Source organism: Rhinolophus hipposideros (assembly GCF_964194185.1).
Source record: "Rhinolophus hipposideros genome assembly, chromosome: 7".
Lineage (NCBI taxonomy): Eukaryota > Metazoa > Chordata > Mammalia > Chiroptera > Rhinolophidae > Rhinolophus > Rhinolophus hipposideros.
The window spans coordinates 7,176,319-7,197,614 of NC_138053.1; the positions used below are offsets into that span (position 1 = coordinate 7,176,319).

The following is a 21,296-nucleotide window of genomic DNA, read 5'->3' on the forward strand; positions in this document are numbered from 1 at the left end:
GTTTCTTCACCTGTAAAATGGAGGTAATATTACTTATTGCAATAGGGTTAGAGACGATGGCTCAAAAGTGTTGAATGCAGTGCCTGGAATGAGGAATGCATGCTTCCTTAAATGGCCAAACAGATATGTTCAGGAGGTAGGACAAGACAGAGGACGCATATATTCAAAGCCCCAGCAAGGTTGGGACATTAAAACATTTCTTTTAGAAAAAAAAATTCGGTAATTATCTAATTTTCATTGAAGATGTTGTCGTGGGAGAAATCAGAATTTGTGGACTTCGCTGCATTTATTGTTACTTTAGTGCTTTGTTTTGAATTATACCAGGGGTCTTTTCAGTGCCTAGGCCTCCAAAGATGTTATCAGGCCCTGAGGAGGGCAGAAATGGGGTGCAAATGCCTGTGGAGGGTCAACTCATGGCTGTGGAAGGGGACGGGCATGGGGTGAGGGAGATAACCCACCCTACTAAGACCCAGCTCAGGAGAGTCTCTTGAACCACAGGAGATTCAACTGGGAGAGTTTTCTCCTGGAGGCAGGAGACCTGGGGGAGCATGGCGGGGGGAGACAGCAGAGCCTTAGAACCAGGAGTGGTGGAGGTTGCACGACCTTAAGAAATAATTGAATTCAACTCATTTTATAGGTGGAGAGATGGAGCCCCAGTAAGATAGAGATTTGCCCAGGGTCATTCATGGAATTAGTGACAGAATAAGAATCAATTCGGGTCTCTGCTTAAGACAAGGACCCTAAGGCTAGGAAATTCTAACAGTCCCTGCTTCCTACCTTCAACCCCCATAGTGGCCACCAGCTCCTCTTAGCATCATGCCCTTCTCCAAGCATTCCCCAAGTCCCTGGGTACCCAATGTGGTTGTTCCAAGACCCTAGGACACAGTCCTGCTTCAGGGTCCACCAACCAGAGGAGACGCCAGACAAGCACGGAAGGAATAAGTAATGACCCATTTGGTCTTTGTGCCAAGGATCCCAAAAGGGATGGTTCCTAAAAGGGAACCACCCACTTAGGGATGGTTCTCTCTTCAGAGGAAGCAGGCCGAGGTAGGTACCCGAGGATCCCCAGAATTTGACAGGGATGGACAGGGAGAATATAACTCCTGAAGGGAATAGTGGGGAATGAGTGGAGGAGAACACCTGGGGCTCCTGGGAACACGAGGTGACTGTTTGGCAGGGACAGAGGGTACCCAGCCAAGAGTCATAGGTGGTTAGAGGGCCGGCCTGTGAGCAGCCTTGGATAACCATTTCAGCACCTCCGTGGTCCCAGGGGCCCTTGGGGCACTGCCATTTGATTGTGGGAGCTGTGTGACCCTGCTATGGAAGAAAGCCCTGTGTGGGAACCTTTTCCAAGCCTCCAGCCCCCACCCGACCACCTCCTGTGACCACATGTAGCTACATCCTCCTCAAAGCCAAGAGGGTTTAGCATTTACCTCCAGCCCTCTCCTGCCCCCCACTAGGGCCCTAAGTGGGAAGTCTGGAATTCTTCTAAACCAGGCTTTGTTGCTACTGCATTGTAGACACGTAGCAGTTTTTCCGCTCTTGTGGACTCTGGTGCCCCATTGAAATGGGGCAAGAACTCTACCTCTGAGGATTATTAAAGGTGCCAGCGAGGTGACAGGTGTGAATGCCTCAGACCAAACAGCCTGTGTGGTGTCCTCAGGGTGAGAGGAGGGGCTGCAGAAACAGAACATAAGCTGGACCTCAGGGTCAGTGAGAGGAGGGAGCCCAGAGCTCCTGGGCAGATGGCTCGCTGGGGGATGGATGTCCAGGGGAGGGTGACCAAGGCTCTACCTTGCTAGCCATCACCTATCACCACTGGTACTGATCCTGCTCGAATTCACACTCATGTAACACTCTGGGGCTCTGTGCAGGCGTAGTGATGACCATAATGGTAACTGGGCGTGCCAAGACCTTCCAGTGGGCCAGGTCATACGAGACTTCTGGGGTGGGTGCTTCCAGCCTATGGAGGACCGAGAGCGGGGGAATGTGAGCGGGGCAATCAGAGAGGGCTGTGGGAGTGTAGTTAGGTGAAGGGCTTCAGGAGAGTGTACCCTTGGAAGCAGGAACCCCAGGCACTGAGGTGCTTTCAGGCTCAGGTGTGAATGACTGATAATGGAATATTCCCGAGACCCCCTTCGGGAGAAGTAGGAACGGTCCCACCAGGACTCTAAGTGATCACAGCAGAAGGAAAGGCGGGAGGGGAAATACGGGGCTCCTCCTCCTGCAAACTGTAGACTTGATGGGGCTCCGGGTCCACGCGCTCCCACCTGGCGTATTGATTATGCTAATTTTAGCCCTGCCTTGTCCGCCTCGCGCACCTAGGCCCCACCCCCTCGAGCGGCCTACTGGGACAGAGGGGCGGGACGATGCTAATGAGGCTGGTCTAGCCACCCAAGCCGCGCCGCCGCCTCTCCACCAAGCCTCGGCGGAGCGGCGACGCGGAGGTGGCGATGGCCATGGCCGGGGCGCTGGCAAGTCTGGCCGCGGGCTTACAGGGCCCGCGAGTCGTCCCCGGCCCGGACTCGGACTCAGACACAGACTCGGAGGACCCGAGTACTCGCCGCAGCGCCGGCGGGTTGCTCCGCTCACAGGTCATCCACAGCGGTCACTTCATGGTGTCATCGCCGCACAACGACTCGCTGACCAGGAGGCGCGACCAGGAGGGGACCGTGCGGCTCGCCGACTTCGGGCCGCGCAGCATCGATCCCACACTCACCCACCTCTTCGAGTGCATGAGCTTGGCCTACAGGTAGGACGGCTCTGGGACGCGACGCTCTGGGACGCGACGGCCACCGCACTCCAGGCGGGACCGCGCGCGTGGGCCTCGCCATCCCACCCGGCCCTGAGCCTTGGTCCCGCCCCATCCCGAGCGTCCTCTGCCCCTCGCCCGGACCACGGACTCCCACCGGGCCTGCGCGCCTCCTGGTTCCCATTCTGAGGACCATCCCTCTGTCCCCAGGGTGCGGACCGCCTACCCTCCAGCTCTACCTCCCTGTGCCCATCGCGGGCCCCACGCCCCGTCCCCACTCCTCTGCCCTCAAATGCCAGGACTCTAGGCCATCCCTCCGTCCACTCGGGGGCCATTCCACCAGAACACCTGGAGGAGTCTGCTCCCTCCCCCGCAGCCCCGGCCCACACCCACTCAATTTCTGAACCCTTTCCATAGTCCTCGCGCCCAAGGTTGTCCCCGTTCATAGCCAGTCGATAGAAACCCACTCTTTCGTCCCCCCTGTACCCCGCAATTGCCGGGACACCTGTTCTTGACCAGCGAGGTCGAGGGTGGTAGGAGGAGGGTGCGCCGGGCGGACACGGAGGGGCGCAGATCGCCCAGCCTAGAATTTCCCAGCCGTGGTCTGGCAGGGGGTGCTGCAGGCCGTGAGGGGCTTGTTCCCGGGAGGCTAGGCTCCCCTACCCCCGTCGCCGCGCGAGGCTGAGCGCCTCACGCCGCCTAAGATCCCTGCTCCGCGTCGCAGCGCGCGGCAGCCGGACTCTAGCTCCACGCCTACGTCCTAAGGGAGGGCGTGAACCTGGATTCTGGCCCGGTGCCCTGGAGCAAAGTTCCCCGAGCAGAGGGGCCTGGATAAATTATCAACCGAAAACCGTAGGGGAGAAAGGGGGATAGTCAGTCCTTGATCTTTTCTCTGCAAATATTCCTTTTCTTGTGCGGCGCTCCTCCCGGTCAGAGAACTGTTGGCTACAGACCGGCACTTGCTGCTCTGACCGGGAGCCTGAGCTGGGGTGGAGATTGTGGGGGAGTGTTGCCCACCCCCAACCGCAGCTGCCCAGCCGCGACCCCATTGGCTGGAAGCGATGTAACCTTGGCCCTCAAGCTCTGGCCCCGGGCCCAGGTCATGTTGCAACCCGATAGTCCCAGGCGCCAGACCAATGTAGAAAGTTCAGATTCCCATCCCCTTCCCTCCTCCCCCCCCCCCCCCCCCCCCCGGACTTCACAGACCGCCTAAGCAGGGCGTCTAAGGTCCTGGGACACTAGGTGCAGGCACCCCTGCGCCCCAGTCCTCCATTTCCCACCCACTTCCAACTGCAACTTTCTAGTTTACACTACACACCTCTCTACCTGGGCTGGCTCAGGCCCACCCTGCACCCCAGACCCTGAGTGACCACAAGGGGGGAGGGGCAGGGAAGGTGGCAAGGTAGGCGACAGAGTACACGCCAAGAACTGTCCCCACTAAGAGACTGACTAGAAGAGAGTGTGACCCCAGTCAGGGACAGCTAGGTTGGAGAGAGCTGTGCTTTTTCCTAAACATCTGGAATAGTCACTCTCTCTGGCCTGCCCTGGTGGGCCCAAGAGCTGGGGATGGAGGTGGCTTGTACCAGCGGAGCTCTTAGGTTCCCCCATTTGGTAGAGGAAAAAACTGGGGCTCAGTCCTTAAAGGCTCATAATTATAGGGGTTCCCTGGAAGGGAGAGGAAACCAGGGTGTCCCAAGAGTGAGTGAAGGGGAAGGGACAGCAAGGCAAGGGGTCCAGAGCTGCTGGGAAGAGCTGGCCAGCTTGGCCTGGAGAGGCCTGGCCATCTTGCACCCCCGAAGGGCAGTGTGGGCAGAGAGAGGACTTCTCTTCTAGGAGGAGCCCCATGTTCTATGGTTCTGGGGGTGGAAGCCCCAGGGAGGCAGGTTCTGGAGGTTCTAAGAACACACTTGTTCATGGTCAGAGCTGGCCAGAGCTGTAATCAGAGCTACGGAAAGAATGGCCTCAGGGAAGTTAGAGAGCAAGTAGGATCCTGTCAGGGAGACTAAAGGAATTACTGTAAGGTAGATATACATGGGGGGAGGGGAGCTGAACTATGAATTCTGAGTTTCCCCCAACCCATCCCCAAGATTCCCAGATTATCTGTGGTTATAAGAAGCCCTTGAACCCTGCCCCCAGGCTTTTTGCTCCAGGTTGGGCCCCTCTCCTCCCCTCAGATAAACAGATCCAGCACAGACCTTTCCTTCTGAGCTTAGATTGTATCACTGCCTCATCTCCCCCAACCCTACCTGCCCACAACACTACAACCTCTGGAAGAGGAAGGGGGGGGGGTACTGGGTGCTCAGAGTGAACTGGGCACTAGGTTGCTAGGATACAGGCAGGGGAATAAACTAAGGACCCCCGCCCCCCCCCCGCCCCCGCCCAGGTTCCACAAAAGAAGCTGGCCCAGGAGCCCCCGCAAGTCTCCAGACAGATGGTGTTTATCTAACTTAGGAGGGAGGGGGCCAGCTAGTGGGCCTGGACTCTTGGGCTATGTACTCTATTTGGGTAATGAGGCCTGTTGTGCCCTGCATGGCAGTTCTCCCCTCTCCCCACTCCAAGCAAACATAGGAGCTTGGAAACCAGGAAGGAGAGAGGACCCAGTGACCCATGCACCCAAGGGGCTGTAGGAGTCAGACTCCCACCCACCTACCCCCCACCCCCAGGATGAGGGAGAGGCCCCTGGAGAGAGCAGGCCTGGTGCTCTGTGCTCTGAAAGACTAAGCCTGGAGGCATCAGCTTTCCATAGGAGTAATGGCTGGGGAAGGTGGGCGGGAGGGGACCTATATACAACTCTGGCTTGTGGACCATGAGGACGGAGAGACAAGCAGGGGTCTAAGACCTTGAACATCTTCACCTCCTAGGTCAGCTGTCTGGGGGTGGCAGACTCGGCCTGTGCCTAGCAAGATGCTGAGAGTCAAGCCCCACACCTCTGTAGAGTCCTTCTGTCTCATGGATTTGATTGACTGCTAGGGTTAGGGTCAGTGTTCTGTCTCCCCCCTGCTCACCACTCCACCCTCCTAGCTGCCTTCCTTTGCATCCTAATGGTATTGTTTTGGGCATACCCCTGAGAAGGGGCACACCTTCCAGCTCAGTCCAGATTGCCGTCCTAGGATTCGAGGCTGGGCAGATACCAGAAGAGCAATGAAAAGGCAGTGACTGGCTTCTTGGAAGCCACCTCTGGTGAAGAGACTCCCTCTCCACCCAAGCCTTACACATATACTGGACCTAAGGGGGCCAGCAAAACTGGTGGAGAAAAAGCTGCAGGGCCTGAGTGAGTCTCTGCCATGTGGCTTTGGGCGTGTCCCTTTCCCTTCCTGATCTTCAGTTTCCTTCAGTAAGAAATGCATCTGAGAATCCACGCTAGCTGGACTATAAGACGGATGCCTGTAAGGCCACTGGCTGTTGTTACAAGGACTGAGCTGATAACCGCTTCCAGCCGTGGCTTAGTTCTGGTGGTAGATTAATAAGCATGTCTCACCGAGGAACACAAGGGCCCCTTGTAGAGACCTGGGAGGGTATTTTAAAAGTCTGACTCTCAGGGTAGGAATTTGAGGCAGGTTAGATTACGGGCCAGGATTTGAGAGGGTCCTTCAAATTGCCCACCATAGATGAGTGCCCGGTGCATGGGAAGAGTGTGGAAGCAGCGCCTGCGCAAGCCCCCTCCAACCTTTCCCTTTCTCCACCACCCCCGTGACCCAGCCCTCTCCCTCTGACAGTGGCAAGCTGGTGTCTCCCAAGTGGAAGAATTTCAAAGGCCTCAAGCTGCTCTGCCGAGACAAGATCCGCCTCAACAATGCCATCTGGAGGGCCTGGTATATCCAGTGTGAGTGGGTGCCATGGGCGTTCCCAGGAGGAGTGTTGTAGCTGAGGGCTGCCCAGGAAGCCCCCAGCCGGCACCAGGAGAGTGCTTTGGGAGAGACCAAGCCCCCAGCACCATCACCCCTGAACAGCTTCTGAGCCCCAGAGAGTCTTAGGAAATGTGTCCCTAAGGGTACTTACTGTCCACTGTGAAGTTGGGTGACACCCCTTGGAAGTCCTAAGGTGGGCTGCGATTGGGGGACCAGTTCAGGGCCCATTCTGCATCCCATTAATATAGTCAGGCGCCTCAAACGCCAGGGTAGAAAGAGGTATTAGACATTACCTGGGTCAATTCTGTTCCTTTGCAAATGGGGAAGGAGAGGATCCTGCGTGGGTCTCCTTTCATTGAAATCCTTACTGAACCTCCAACTAGTGACCCCATGGAGATTTGCGAGGAAGGAGCCCCCCCGCAAAGGCCATGTGGTAGAGTGGAAGGGACTCCAGACTTGGAGTCACCCAGAGCTGGTTTCCCACCCTGTCTCTGCCCCTTCATGGCTGTGTGACTGCAGGCAAGTTGTCTAACCCCTCTGAACCTATTTCCTTATCTATAAAATGAGGCCAATAGTCCTCCCTTTCATGGTTGGCATGGAGATAACAGGTATGAACAGGTCTGGCACAAAGTGCTCAATAAATGATAGTTGAATCTGATGTACCCTTGAGAAGGTCACAGTCATTCATTTGGGGATACAAGGCCACCCGCCACTCCCTGTGGCAGGGCAGCAGAGGCTGAGAGGCCTCAGAGTAGTTGGCCCTGTGTTGTGACCTGTCCAGCTCAGTTAGGTCCTGCTGCAGGATCAAAGGCTGTGCTGAGCTGGGAACACACATCCCAGGAGGGAACAAACCACCACACACGGTATTCTCTGTGCTGGCCCCTCTGCATTCCATCTCAGCAGAGAGAGGGAATGTTTGTTAGTTTCTATTCATCTATGTGCCTAGCACTTTAATAAATCATCTTATTTAAGGCTTCCTAACAACCCTGGGAGAGATGGTATTACTCCCATTTTATAGATGAGCAAGTGAGGCCCAGAAGGCAAGTGACTTACTCAAGGTCACGAAGCATAAAACGAGCAGAGCTGTGGCTGGCTGCAAGTCTAAGGCTCTCCAACTTTGAGCCCTGTGCTCCTTCCACTGCACCCTGCTGGCTGGTTTCCAGGCCTCATCCGAGGACAGACCCGACCCAAACCAGGAAGCTGATATGCCTGGGGAATTAGTGTCATTGTCCGATCCCCCACCCTCACCTGGCTACCTTGAGGTTTCACCCTCTACCTTTCCCCCCAAAGCTGGTTAGGATGCAAACCCTTCTCTCTGCAGAAATTTCTGATGCCACCCAGGTTCCTCACCCAGCGGACTCTGGTCTACAGCTATTGTACAAGTAGCTGGAAGGACCCCATGTTCTGAATCAGACAGAGGTGGGTTTGAGTCAAGTTCTAGTATGCCCTTGCTGTGTGACCTTGGCAAAGTCCCTAGCCATTCCTAGCCATCACTAGCTGAAGCTTGCTCATCTGTAAGTGGGCATAATAATAGGTCCTACTGCTGAAGTCTGCTGTGAGTTTTCCAAACAATCATATCTCAGCATCACGCAGACACACACAAGGGCTCCCTGAGATCCATCACCACTGTGTGATAATAGCAACAGCATAGGCAGGCAGAGAAAAAAATGTCAGGCTCCTCCTCTCTGGGCACCCAAGGTTTGCAGGTGGGCTTCAGCAAAGGGAGAGAGGTAGCAAGGGCTGGAGGGCTGCCTGGCTTATTCTCCTGGCACCTGCCAGCCCTCTGCAGTCTCCTGGGCTCCAAGATCCCTTCTTTTCCCACACCCCAAAATTATCTCGGTTTCCTCTGAGCTCCCAGAGCACTGTGCCCCTGTCATGGCCAGACTCTCCAGCCAGCATTAGCTCATGTATGTGTGTGCTTTCCTCATCCCGCCCACTAAGCTGTGAGTGCCCTGAGTCATCCGAGGGTTCTGTCCCAGCATCTGTCCCAGAATAGGTGCAAGGGGCTAGGTGGCTGCATGCATGGATGAACTTCTCATCGGTAAATAAATCTTGCCCCACCCCAGGCAGCCACATGGTCATTGCTCTTCCATCCAGAGCAGGGGTGTGAGGGCGGGTGATTCGGCCAGGTCTGCTCAGCCCTGATTCTCGGGGGGCTCTGAGCAAACTTATTCTTTCCTGGTACTCATTTCCTCATCTGGGAAGCCAGGAGCAGATACTGTTTGAGACCCTCCTTGCTGTAACCCTTGGGAGTCCACACACCTAAGGGCCTCTCCCTTTGTTTTCTGTCCAAGCCATGCTCAGCCACCAGGAAACCCCCCACTCCAACCCCACTCCAATCCCATGGAGGTCGTTTTGGAGAATGTCCTTTAGGACAGAACTTTGTAAATGATGCTGAAGGTCCCAAGAAATTTCATGTTGGGGTGATCCCTCTCCTCTTTGTCAATTGTCCCAGAGGAAGTTGGCTGAGGGCTAGGGCAGGACAGACCCTCATGGACACCCCTGAAGTCCTCTTTCTCAGGACTGCCAGAAAGTCACTGCCTGGGGGTTCCAGGGTTTTGAAAGCCAGATCTCTGGCTGAGGACTTTAAACCTTCCTGTCCCTGAGCCACACACACCCCCAGGTGTCAGTCCCACCCTGTGCTTGCTCTGGCCCCACCCAAACATCTGAAAGTGACAGGTTTTGGGACGTCCTAGTGGAGGGTCCCTAGGAAACTGGGAAATGAGTCTGAAGCTGGAAAGGGGCAGGGTGAAAGCGGTTGGGAGGTGGGTGTTGGGGCAAATGCTGAGTTATAAGAGGTGAAGATGAATCTGGGAGATGCAAAAATGGAGGTGGAAATGATAACTCTTCTAGAGTTTGGGAGGAAAGCAAAAGCGTTAGCTTGTTTGGTAGCACAGGGAAGGAAAAAGTTTGGGAGGTAAAGGAGAACCTGAAAAGTGTTTATAGGCCAGAAGGAAAGAGCCTGGAGAGAGATCAGAATTGGAGACAGGGAAAGGAGTAAAGGAAAAAGAGTTCAGGTAGGTGGCCTGAAGTAGACAAGGGGTGGTTCTCTGAGATCAGAGTGGGCAGCACCAAGGAGTCTGAGGCAGGAGACTGCGGGCTCTGGGTCCCTGGCCTGCCAGTCTGTCCAGGATGTTCTTTAAAAGAAAAAAAAAAAAAAACTTTTATTTATTTAAGTGTGTTTTTCCAGGTCCTATCGGCTCAAAGTCAAGTAGTTGTTTCAATCTAGTTGTGGATGGCGCAGCTCACAGTGGCCCATGTGGGGATCAAACCAGCAACCTTGTTGTTAAGAGCACCGTGTTCTAACCAGCTGAGCTATCTGGGCGCCCTTGACCAGGATGTTCTTAAGGCAGCTCACTCCCTGTGACCCCCCAAATCCCGTTCTGCAAGCATTGCCTGACTACCTACTAGGCTGGGTTTGTTTCACAGGGTCGCATAGAAGAGGGAAATCTGGTAGGGCTAAAGGAGAAAGGTAGGAAGGCTTCCTAGAGGAGGTGGCACTTATTAATCTGAGCATGGAAAGCCAGGCAGGATTTTGTAGTGTGGCACTTGAGTCCCAGTCCCCTTGGGATGGGAGATGAGGGCATTGGGCACCCCTGACCTAGCGCCCTTCTCTCAGATGTGGAGCGGAGGAGGAGTCCAGTGTGTGGCTTCGTGACCCCCCTGCAGGGACCTGAGGCTGACGAGCACGGGAAACCTGAGGTAGCTGAGACTGAAGGGATCACCAACCACCTGCCTCCGGTCTCTCCCCTGGCTCGGCGTGAGGGGACGGCCCAGATGCGGATTGAGTGAGGGGTGGAGTCAGTGTTGCGCCCCCACCCCCACCCCACCCCTGCACTGATCCGTTCCCGACCCTCCCCAGGCGGTGGTCCTGGAGGGAAATTACTGGAAGCGGCGCATTGAGGTGGTGATGCGCGAGTACCACAAGTGGCGCATCTACTACAAAAAGCGGGTCAGTGGGGGCCCCGGGAGAAGCCCCAGACCTTTCCTCTGAGGCTACTGGCCACTGCTTCTCTTGGAAGGGCTCTGGAGGGGCTCCCTCGACCCCCAGCCCCGCCCTGCATTAAAACCCAGGTTGACATCGCCACCGTGTGGCCATAGGGCCTCCACGCAGCCTCCTTACCTTCCAGGAAGGAGGAGCTCCTGAGGGGAAATGGGGGATCCCGTTGATTTGGGGGAGCTTGGGAGTAGGGGAGGCCTTGGCATGGAGTGATGGAGGAGGGCCAAGGAATCCAGTGTCCACCTCTGTGTGTTCCTGCAGCTCCGTAAGTCCAGCAGGGAAGGGGATCTCCTGGCCCCAAAGCAGGTGGGTGCTCTCTGGACCAAGAGAATTGACAGCTTCCCTTTGGGTGGGCGGAGGCAGTGGCGGTTTGCAGGGGTTGATGATATCGGGACATCAGAGGAGTGGGCGTGGCCCTGGTCCTCTGATTAATTGAGCCCTTGGAGCGCAGTGGTGGGAAGACCCTAACTCTTCTGGCTGACTGGGCAAGTGGTGGGGAGGGATGGGGGAGTAAAGGGTCCTAAAAACTTGGGGTCCCTGGCAGGACAAAGTATGGGGCAGGAAGGGGACCCTTATCTTCTCAGCAGGCCATCCCTGCCTGTCTCCTGGGGGTAGTTGTTAGAGGCCAATGGGATGGCCCTAGCCTTCCAGGCAGCAAACCGGGTTCATCAGAGAGAGGTGAGGAGGGGCCGTGTGCAGAGAGGCCCTCACACTAGCTGACCCCTTCATCCCTATGGGGGGGGGTGACATGGAAGGACCAGGGGCAGCGGGAGACCCCTGTGTCCTCAGGCTGGGGGAGAGTGGGAGCAGTGGTGTCCTTGGGTTGCTACTAACAGCTCTGTCTCCCTAGGCGGAAGCGGGGTGGCAGCCACCAGACCGATGGTGCGAGCAGCTCTTCTCCAGCGTGGTGCCTGTGTTGCTGGGGGGCCCAGAGGAGGAGCCCGGTGGGCGGCAGCTTCTGGACCTGGATTGTTTCTTGTCCGACATCTCCGACACGCTCTTCACCATGACTCAGCCCAGCCCCACGCCCCTGCAGCTGTCCCCCGAGGAGGGTGAGGGCCTGCACCCAGGAAAGGAGGCCTTTGAGAACCCAGTCAGCCAAGGGAGGATGGCCGGGGACCAGTGCCCCCATTCCCCCCTACCTGCTGCTTCTGATGTCACCACTGTCGCCTCCAGCCTACGTCAATAATGCTGACATGATCCAGCCGGAACTGACACCTCTGCAGCCCAGCCTGGATGACTTGATGGAGATCTCAGGTGGGGCAGGCTGCTCCCCTGGGGTGGCAGGTCCCCTGGGGTGGAAGGGCTGGGGCAGTGGGAGGAGAGCCCAAGGCTGACCTCAGGCCGTTTCTACACCCCTCGGGGAGGGTGGATGGTCCGGGTAACTTCTGAGAGATCTTCCTGGTGTCTCTCTGTCTGGCCTTGGGATGAAGCTGGTGTGGCCTCAGGTGAGAGCAGGGCCAGACCAGTACCTGGGCAGGGGACAGGACAGGGGCTCTGAAGCTGCAGACGCTGGGAGCTCCCAGGAAAGCAGTGGCTGCTGGGACTCTCTCAGGGAAGAAAGGGACTGTGATTTGTTTGGGTCTATTTATTTACATACTTCATTTAAAAAACTATTTATTAAAGAACATTTGACATACACGCAAGTAGAGTTGAAGGAGCCCTCATGTAACCGTTACCAACTTCAACATTCATCAGCTCTTGGTCAGTCTTGTTTCATATAGAACTCACCCACTGCTCCCCTCCTATGTTATTTTTAAGAAAATCCCAGGAATTATATCTGGTAAAGCTTTTTTCTTTAAGTAATATATTTTCCTGACTCCCTGTCCTGATCTCCAGGGCCACCCGGTCACTGGTTTCTCATGTACTTCCCGAGATACTCATATCTGTATAAAATAAGCACGCATGGATAAATGTCTGCTTTTGTTTTCGGAGTAGACTCTTCCCCACATTGCTTTCTTCACTTAGCTGTAGACCTTGGAGACTGCCCCTGATATTCATACATTTAGAGGACTCCAGAGCTATTCTGGGGGTTAGGTAGACATTGCGGCTCAGCCTATCTCAGCCAAGGCCTAGGGGGCAGAAAGGGGGTTCCTGGGGTAAAGGCTTAGTTTCAGTGACCCCTTCACACCTTCCCCACAGGGTCCAGGGCCTGTCAGTCAAGAGGTGGAGGCCTATGGGGCGGGGACTAGGGAATGAGGAACCACCCCCACCTCTGCCTCAGCCCTTGGCGGGGGTGGGGGCTGAGGGGGCAGAAGCGTTGATGGCAGTGACCTGGGAGCAGACCAGCCTGGGAGGACAGTGGCACTGTCTGGGCACACAGACCCCTGCCACAGGTAGGAGCTCAGCCGCCCCCACCCTGGGCCCTGGGCAAAACTTGGGGCTAGGAAGTGAATGACTTCTCTCAGCCCAGGGTGGCAGCTAGGGTGGGTGGTGAATGTGGGCAACCTATGGTGAGGGATGTCGTGCAGAAGAGGTGGTTAGTGTACCCCCTGAAGTGCTCCTTAAACCAGGAGGGCAGGAAGCACTGGGCTGCCAGGGCTGCCGCTGTGATTGTCCCCAAGAGGTCTTAGCTGGAGAGGAAACCCAGTGAGGGGGCTGGTGAGGAGAGGATTCAGTGAGGGGTGCACAGGGAAGGGGAGGGAGCTTACGGATGGGAGAGGGGCTGGGGAGAGGATGGTAGATCAGTGCCGGGAGCAGACTAGGGAGGGACTCAGTGGGTGACTCGGGCTAGGAAGCAGCTTCTCTCAAGGCTGGGTGGGGACAAGCCTGCACTCTAAGGGGGGGTGGTGGTGACTTAGTGATGAGCTGGGCTCCCTGCTCCATGAGGCCTGCTGAGCTCTGGGGACAGGGCCGCCCACAGCAGGGAGCAGGCAGCTGCTCCGTGGCCATTAGCCCCTGGGGTTAGGCCCAGAATGTGGCTGGTTCTAGAGCCCAGGCTTCAGGGGCCTTGTGAGGAGCGCCACCTCCCCCCACCCCGGGTCTCTAGGGTCTGGAGAACGGAGAATAGGGCTGCTCACCCTGCCACTCAGTTCCTTTGTTAAAGGGAGGCAGGACAAGAAGATCCCTTCTGACGGTGTGGCCAAGAACACACACACACACACACACACACACACACACACACACACGGGCACAGGGCAGACATACACACACCGAGTAGCTCACGTCAGGGCAGGTGTACGCAGACTCAGAGCTACAGACACACAGCGAGGCAGACAAGCAGATGCTGCATGACATCACACACTGACACAAAGAGCCATCTGCCCAGTGACATGTGGGCCCGAGTCACAAAAGGTGTACACACAGGTTTGAGCCCGTCAGTCTCAAGGTTTGGTGTGGTCTTCTCTGTCCCACTCCTGGGTCTCCTTCGAGGTGGCCCCTGGGGGAGAGACCTAACCAGCTCTCTTGGCTGGGGGACCAGGGCCCATGCAAGGCGGGTAGGGTTGCGTCTGACCAGCCCAGGAGGCCTTGGGAGCTGGTGCAGACTGAAGGCTGGTCAGGGTCAGAGAAAGGTGCCCGGAAGGGAGCGGGTGGGCGGGCAGCACCCAGGCCCGGGATGTGGTTAGGCCACAGGCAGCTGCTTCCCAAAACCAGAATAGCCCGGGCTTACACAACCCGCACCTCAAAAAATCTGATTGCCCCCTCCCCACTAAGTCGTCTTGATTTTCTAGCAGCCTCCTCACTCCAGCCCCAACTCTGAGCCCATCTCTGACCTGTATCACCCCCTTAGCTTCTTCAACCTACTCCTGGGCTCTACTCTTGAGGTCCCACTTGTTGACCTTCCAACAAACCAACTTGTCCCAGACCCACTGACCTCCTGACCCCTCTCACCCCTGGAACTCTTGTTACCCAGACCTCCTCCCTTGGACCTCACCCCTTTCCCTCCCTGGCACACTCTGTTACCCTTCCCCCTGCCTTCTATATCCCAGCAGGGCTGGTAACAGGAGCAGCAAGGGGAGGGTGTAGGCCTGGGGATGCGGAAGGGGGCCTCATGAGCCAAGTGTGGGGCTCAGTGGGAAAGCTACTTCTGGGGTCCTGCTCACCCCACCACACAGTTCCCTGCTGTCTCCCACTCAGGCCCATCCCACCCGAGCGTCTTGCTGCTTCCCCTGAGTGAGACAGAAACTCTCCCAGTTTCACAATCTCCTGTGGAAGCCCCCCCTCCCCAGCCCAGCCTGGGGACAGGGCACGAGGTTCGCTCTCCTCCCACAGCTTCTAGCCATGGCCTTAGCCCTAACTGCTGCCACCCTGTGTATCTGAATTACAGATTTCTTCACCAACTACCGCCTCCCACAGACACCCACGCCTTCAGACTTCCTGGAGCCCCCCAGCTTTGGCCCCATGGCTGACCCCCTTTTCAGCAGTGGGGCCCTGGGTGTGGAGGTACCCCCGGTCTCCTCAGGCATGACCCACCTCTCAGGGCATGACCGCCTGCAGGTGAGTTCTCCCCACCCCACCCAACCTTACCAAGCTCACCTGCCCATATCCAGGAGGTATTCCGGGCACTTTCTGAGTGTCCAATCCTATACTTGGTCCACCGAGAGACAGACACGGGGGCGAAAGACTGCATTTCTGCTCTCCGCGTAACTCAGCTGTGAAGGAAAGACACCCCCCCACCCATGAAATAGAATTGACAAGATGGCTATGGGGGAGTTAGGCTGAGGGCAGGGGGAGCATGGAGCAGGCACCACCGAGGGCTGAATTGCTTGTGGAAGGCTTCCTGGAGGTGGGGGAGTTCTGGGCCTTACTGAACTGGTTGGATTTGGGCAGAAGAAACCAGGAGAGGGCAAGTCAGATGGGAGAAGCTTGAATGAGCGCATAGAGGCAGAAAGCTGAGAAAGTGTGTTTGGGAAACAGTGAATCTACCATTTTGGCTCAAGAAATCCCAGACCCAAATCGGATGTTGTCACCTGCTACTAGGTTAGATGCCTTTCCCTTCATCATCAGACTTTTCAGGCATTATTATAGTTCATTGTTGAGGGTCTCTCTCCTGGACTGGACAGTAAGCTCCTTGCTGGAAAGGCTGTTTTGCTCACCACTGCATCTTCCATACCTAGCACAGTTCAAGCACTTTAACAGTACTGGGTAAATGATTGAGCAAGTGAATGAATAAATGAGTGGATGGATGGATGAGTATGTTGAGGAATGGACAGATGGATTGTAGATGGGGGTAGTTGCTTATATGAATTGATGTATATATAGGTCAGTGAGTGGTTGGATGGATGGATGGGCTGATGGATGAATCCATAGATGAATCAGTAGTTTAGCAGATCAATGAATGGGGTGGTGGGTACATAAGTGGTGAATGTACAGATGGTGGATGAATGAAGGAAGTATAGATGGTTGGGTGGATTGGTGAATGTATTAGTGCCTAGTGAGCTGATGGAAAGATAGATAAGTTAGTTCATAGGTGAGAGAATAAATAGGTAGGTGGATGGAAGGATGGATGGGTAAATTATTTGGTAAATGAATGGGTGGGCAGGAAGATTGATGCTCTTTCTCATGCCTAATTTGTGCATAAATGTGTTCCACTCCCTCCTCTCATTAGGTTATAATTTCCCTGTGTGTGTGTTGAAGGGCAGGGATCATGTCTCTTATCATTCCCGGTGCCCAGTCCAGAGCTCAGCCAGGGCAGGAGGCTGCCTGGGTGGCTTCAAAGGCTAGCCTTCTCCCCTGCTGTCTGTCTATCCCCCCAACCAGGCTCCGAGCAGCTGCCCTGGTTCCGTGGACTCCAGTGCCTTCCTGAGCTCTGATTTCCTTCTTCCTGAAGACCCCAGGCCCAAGCTCCCCCCCCTTCCCACACCCCTACCCCTCCTTCAATACCCTGCTCCTGCCAAGGGGCCTGGCCTGGAGCCCTGTCCCCCACCCCTCTTCCCTCCTATGGCTCCACCCCCTACAATGCTACAGGAAGAGCCTCTCTTCCCTCCCAGATTCTCCTTCCCTACTGTCCCTCCCACACAGGGAGTGTCCCCACTGCCTGCTCCCACAGCCTTTCCATCTGGTGCTCAGCCTGGCCCAGGCCCTGACCCCTCCCACTTCCCCATGGACCGTCTACCCTCGGGGTATCCAGAGCCCCCATTTGGGCCTCACTTCACAGTGCCCCAAGGCCTGCAGTCCAGAGGCAAGCCCCCCACACCATCCCCAATGGGGCAGAAACCCAGCTCCCCCACCTTGGCCCCTGTCACTGCTGGGGGCAATAACCCCTGCCTCACACAGCTGCTCACAACAGGTGAGATGGGAGGGGCAGGGTTGACTGAGGGTGAGATGGGGATGAATGTGGGAGTAGAGGGTGAAGGTTAAGGGGCAGGCTCAGCTGGGGGCAGGGTGGAGAGGCATTAAGGACAAGGGGCTGCCCTGAAAGGGGTGTGGGCTATTAGGAGTGGATGGAGGGGGTCTTGGGAGATGAGGGGTTGGGCCCAGTCCCAGTGGCCCTCACCGTTCTGCCTCTGCACAGCCAAGCCTGAGCCACCACTTGTGTCCAGCACGCTCCTGCAGCCCCCAGAGTCCCCGGTAAGATGGTGGGCACTGGGAGTGGGGGGCAGCCTCAGAACTTCACCCCAACTCTTCACCCTTCTTCACCCCAGCAGGAGATGGTCCCTGAATTCCCCTGCACCTTCTTTCCCCCGACCCCAGCCCCGACACCACCCCGGCCACCTCCAGGCCCAGCCACCCTGGCCTCTCCCAGGCCCCTGATTGTCCCCAAAGCAGAGCGGCTATCGCCCCCAGCACTCAGTGGTAAACAGGGTTTGCAGGAATTGGGGGACTCCCGGGGAGGGAGGGAGGAGAAGAAAGAAGGGGAACTATGTCTGGGGCCAGGATGAGAGGGACGGAGCAACAGGCCGTCTCCCCTGTGTTGGTCTGTCTGTGGGTCTGTCTATCCCTGCCACAGGTGTTGAGCGGCGGCTGTCTGGGGAGCTCAACTCCATGCCAGGCTTGGGGACTCTGAGTGTCCGAGTCTCTTCCCCTCAACCCGTTCTAAACCGGAGCCGTCTGGACAAGGTGGAACTATCCCCCTACCCCAAGATGTGTTCGCTACCCCTAAACTCTCCCACACTCTTTCCTATGCTCACCCCACTTTCTGCCCCCCCAAGACTGAGAACCGTCGCATCACCCACATCTCTGCAGAGCAGAAGCGGCGCTTCAATATCAAGCTGGGGTTTGACACCCTGCATGGGCTGGTGAGCACGCTCAGTGCCCAGCCCAGCCTCAAGGTGAGCCCGCAATCCAGTCTGGCACCCCCAGAACCGCAGGGTGCTTTGTGGACCCCCTACCTAAAACCAAACCCCAGGACACCCAGTTGCCTCTTTCCACCCCCTCAGTGGGTCCCAGGCTGGAGGGCTCCAGCACCTGAGTCCACACTGGCGATGCCTGCAGGTCAGCAAAGCAATGACGCTGCAGAAGACGGCCGAGTACATCACCATGCTGCAGCAGGAGCGGGCAGCCTTGCAGGAGGAGGCCCAGCAGCTGCGGGACCAGATCGAGGAGCTGAATGCTGCCATTAAGTAAGTAGATGGGGACCTGCGGGCCCTGGGCAAGGGCCCTGCTACCTGACTCCCAACCCCTGACTTGCCCCATGCCCCCAGCCGGTGCCAGCAGCAACTGCCAGCTACCGGGGTGCCCATCACACACCAGCGTTTCGACCAGATGCGAGACATGTTTGATGATTATGTCCGGACCCGCACACTGCACAACTGGAAGTTCTGGGTGGTATCCTCATTTGGCCAGCAGCGGAGTGAGTGCTGCAGCCAGACCAGGCTGTGCTTGGCTGCAGGCTCAGCTCCATAGGCCAGGCAGGGTCTCAGAGCTGCTCCCAGGGGAAGGGGCTCCAGTTCTGCCCCCTCCTTCCAAACCTTGGCATCTTTGCCAGCAGGACTGCCCGGTGATGGGCTGAGAGCAGAGAGAAACTGGGTGGGGGACCACAGCCCTGCCCACAGAAAGTCCCAAGGGCAGTTTGGGAAAACGTGAACTCTGATGGGCATGAGTGGGCTGGGCCCTAGGAAAGACATGGAATTGCTCACCCCCTTCCCTGGTCAAGGCCTTGACTGAGCCAGGACAGGAAGCCCAGGGATGGGAGATGGTCTAGCCCAGAAGGACCATGGAGGAGCCGGGGGTAGGGTAGAGCTGAGAGCCAGTTAGCTGGGCAGGCCTTGGCAGGATGGGAGGGCCACTGCAGGGGGGCGTTGGAGTTCAAGGCTTCACACTGACCAGGCCTTTCCCCTGGTTTGAGCCAGATGTCAGGGCTACATGTGAGGTGGGTGAGGATACTGGCTGGACAACAGGCCTGCTCCTTGACCTGAGCCTAGTTCAGCATCCTCATCCGACCTCTCTTCGAATCCTTCAACGGGATGGTGTCCACGACAAGCTTGGAGAGCCTCCGCCAGACCTCGCTGGCCTGGCTGGACCAGTGCTGTTCCCTGCCCGCTCTCCGGCCAAGTACGTGAGCCACCTGTCTGTCCAGGCCTCAGGGCAGAGGGTTCTACTCTGCTCAGATCCCAGATTCAGCCTGCCTTCAATATAGCCTAGGGTTTTGGCCATCCCACCATGCCCCCTGGTGGGTCCCACCCGACACCAGGACACTGGCAGACAGAGGTCCTAGGAGGGGCTGACAGTCTTGCCAATTCCCCCCCGCCCTTTGTCTTCAGCAGCCAAGGGCCAGGCCCTGACCCCAGGAGGTATCTCTTTCTCTCTCTCTCTCTCTCGCCAGCTGTCCTGAACTCCCTCCGCCAGCTGAGCACATCTACCAGTATACTGACAGACCCAGGCTGTATACCCGAGCAGGCCACACGGGCAGTCACAGAGGGCACCCTTGGCAAACCGTTATAGTGCTGGCCAGACCCTGCTACTCAGCTGCCCTGGAGCTACCTTCTCTGGGAGTCGGCTCCAAGGACAACTTCTGGGCACTCCCCTCCTACCCCAGGCCCCGGATGTCCCCTTTCCTGAGAATTAAGCAAGACCCAAGCTTCTTCCCACCTCTTGAAAGCCAGGGAGAGCCGAGTTCCAGGCCCTGCTCTACTAGTAACTAACACTGTGACTTAGGGGACTCATAATCCCTCTTTGGACCTCCATTTTCCAGTCTGCAAAATGGGGGTGGGGAATCTTCAAGCAGAAGATGATCCCAAGGCCTTAGCAGCTTTGTCACTTGGGGGTCTAAATTAGCAACTCAGAGAGCTTGAAGACGGAAGGGATAATCCTATTTCCCTGTCGCTCTCACCTGCTCCCCCACAGGTGGGACACAGGCCTCTTTCTGAGCAGAGAAGCAGAAAAGGAGGTTCCCTCTCTTTGCTCCTTCCCTGGTAACCTGGGGGTGTTTATAGGATAGGTCCATGGGTGCATGAGTCCAGGAAGTTCTCATCCCAGAAGACAGTAGGGCAGGGGGTGGCCAAACCAGGGCAGACATCTTGTGTGTGTGTGGATAGGTGTGTGTGGATTTTGTAAAAAATTCTTGACCAATAAAAACAAAAACTGTTGGGGACTGTCAGCATATCTTGCTCTGGGATGGAGAGAGTTGGTTGGCAATGGGAGGTGGTCTCGTAAGCTCTTCCCCTGAGCTGAAAAGCCTCTGGAGGGTTTTGACTACAGTTGGGACAAGATCAGAGGTAACTTCTAAAAAGGATCCCACTGGGTGCTGAGTTGAGAATAGGCCGCAGTGGGGCAAGGGTAGAAACAGGAGGGCCAGTTTTAGGCTGTTGCTGTCATCCAGGCGAGAGATGACAAGACAAGATGGTCCTGGAAATCCTCCCTCCATGGCCAGGAGGGGATTCAGAGAGGCTCGCCACCTTCCATGTTAGAAGATGGCAGAGCTAGTACCCAGGAGTGGAAGTGACAGGGCCATCCATCAGAACCATCCAGAAGGAAAACGTGCTACCTCAGGACTAGTAACGTCCCCCCCACCCCCATGCGAGATGTGCAAACAGACGGGATGGCCACTTGGTTGGCCATTAGTTCTTAGAAGGAACTAATACTTCAGATGGGAGTTGGAGTACAAGGCCCCAATGCTTCACTGACCCTTTCATTGATCCATTTAGCAAATATTCCCTGAGGGCCTACTGTGGGCCAGGCGGTGGCCTGTGCCCCGGGGTTCTGTCCGCTGCTATAGCTCTCCTCATAGAGCTGACCGGTCAGGCCTGGCAAGTCCGAATCCCTCATAGCTTCTCAAAGTTCTGGAGGTGGGCCGGCCCGGTGGCTCAGGCGGTTAGAGCTCCATGCTTCTAACTCCGAAGGCTGCCGGTTCGATTCCCACATGGGCCAGTGGGCTCTCAACCACAAGGTTGCCGGTTCAATTCCTCGATTCCTGCAAGGGATGGTGGGATCCGCCCCCTGCAACTAAGATTGAACACAGCACCTTGAGCTGAGCTGCCACTGAGCTCCCGGATGCCTCAGTTGGTTGGAGCGCAGGCTCTTAACCACAAGGTTGCCGGTTCGACTCCCACAAGGGATGGTGGGCTGTGCCCCCTGCAACTAACAACGGCAACTGGACCTGGAGCTGAGCTGCGCCCTCCACAACTAAGATTGAAAGGACAACAACTTGACTTGGAAAAAAGTCCTGGAAGTACACACTGTTCCCCAATAAAGTCCTGTTCCCCTTCCCCAATAAAATAAAAATCTTGAAAAAAAACGTTCTGGAGGCATTTGCAGGATATAAGACAGTCTTCGTGGGCTTTGCCCTTCCCTCACTTATGTAGACTAATAACGATAA

General features: G+C 56.4%; 1 protein-coding gene across 4 annotated transcripts; it reads left to right on the top strand.

The window, feature by feature from the left end:
• Positions 1-2,355: 2,355 nt before the first annotated feature.
• MLXIPL (MLX interacting protein like) lies at positions 2,356-20,080 on the top strand. 4 transcript variants are annotated; one of them, XM_081054460.1, is made up of 17 exons: positions 2,356-2,752; positions 6,469-6,575; positions 10,220-10,302; positions 10,463-10,552; positions 10,862-10,906; positions 11,451-11,652; positions 11,777-11,857; positions 14,868-15,037; positions 16,301-16,829; positions 17,055-17,110; positions 17,185-17,335; positions 17,490-17,599; positions 17,692-17,811; positions 17,975-18,102; positions 18,184-18,307; positions 18,904-19,033; positions 19,305-20,080. In XM_081054460.1, the coding sequence occupies exons 1-17, from the start codon at positions 2,454-2,456 to the stop codon at positions 19,421-19,423; spliced, it is 2,544 nt and encodes an 847-aa protein (XP_080910586.1). In that variant the 5' UTR covers positions 2,356-2,453; the 3' UTR covers positions 19,424-20,080. The 4 variants fall into 4 exon arrangements, with proteins under 4 accessions (XP_080910586.1, XP_080910587.1, XP_080910588.1 ...); XM_081054463.1 differs by lacking the exon at positions 2,356-2,752 and adding an exon at positions 7,922-8,019 and having other exon boundaries at positions 6,561-6,575; XM_081054461.1 differs by lacking the exon at positions 10,463-10,552.
• Positions 20,081-21,296: the final 1,216 nt, after the last annotated feature.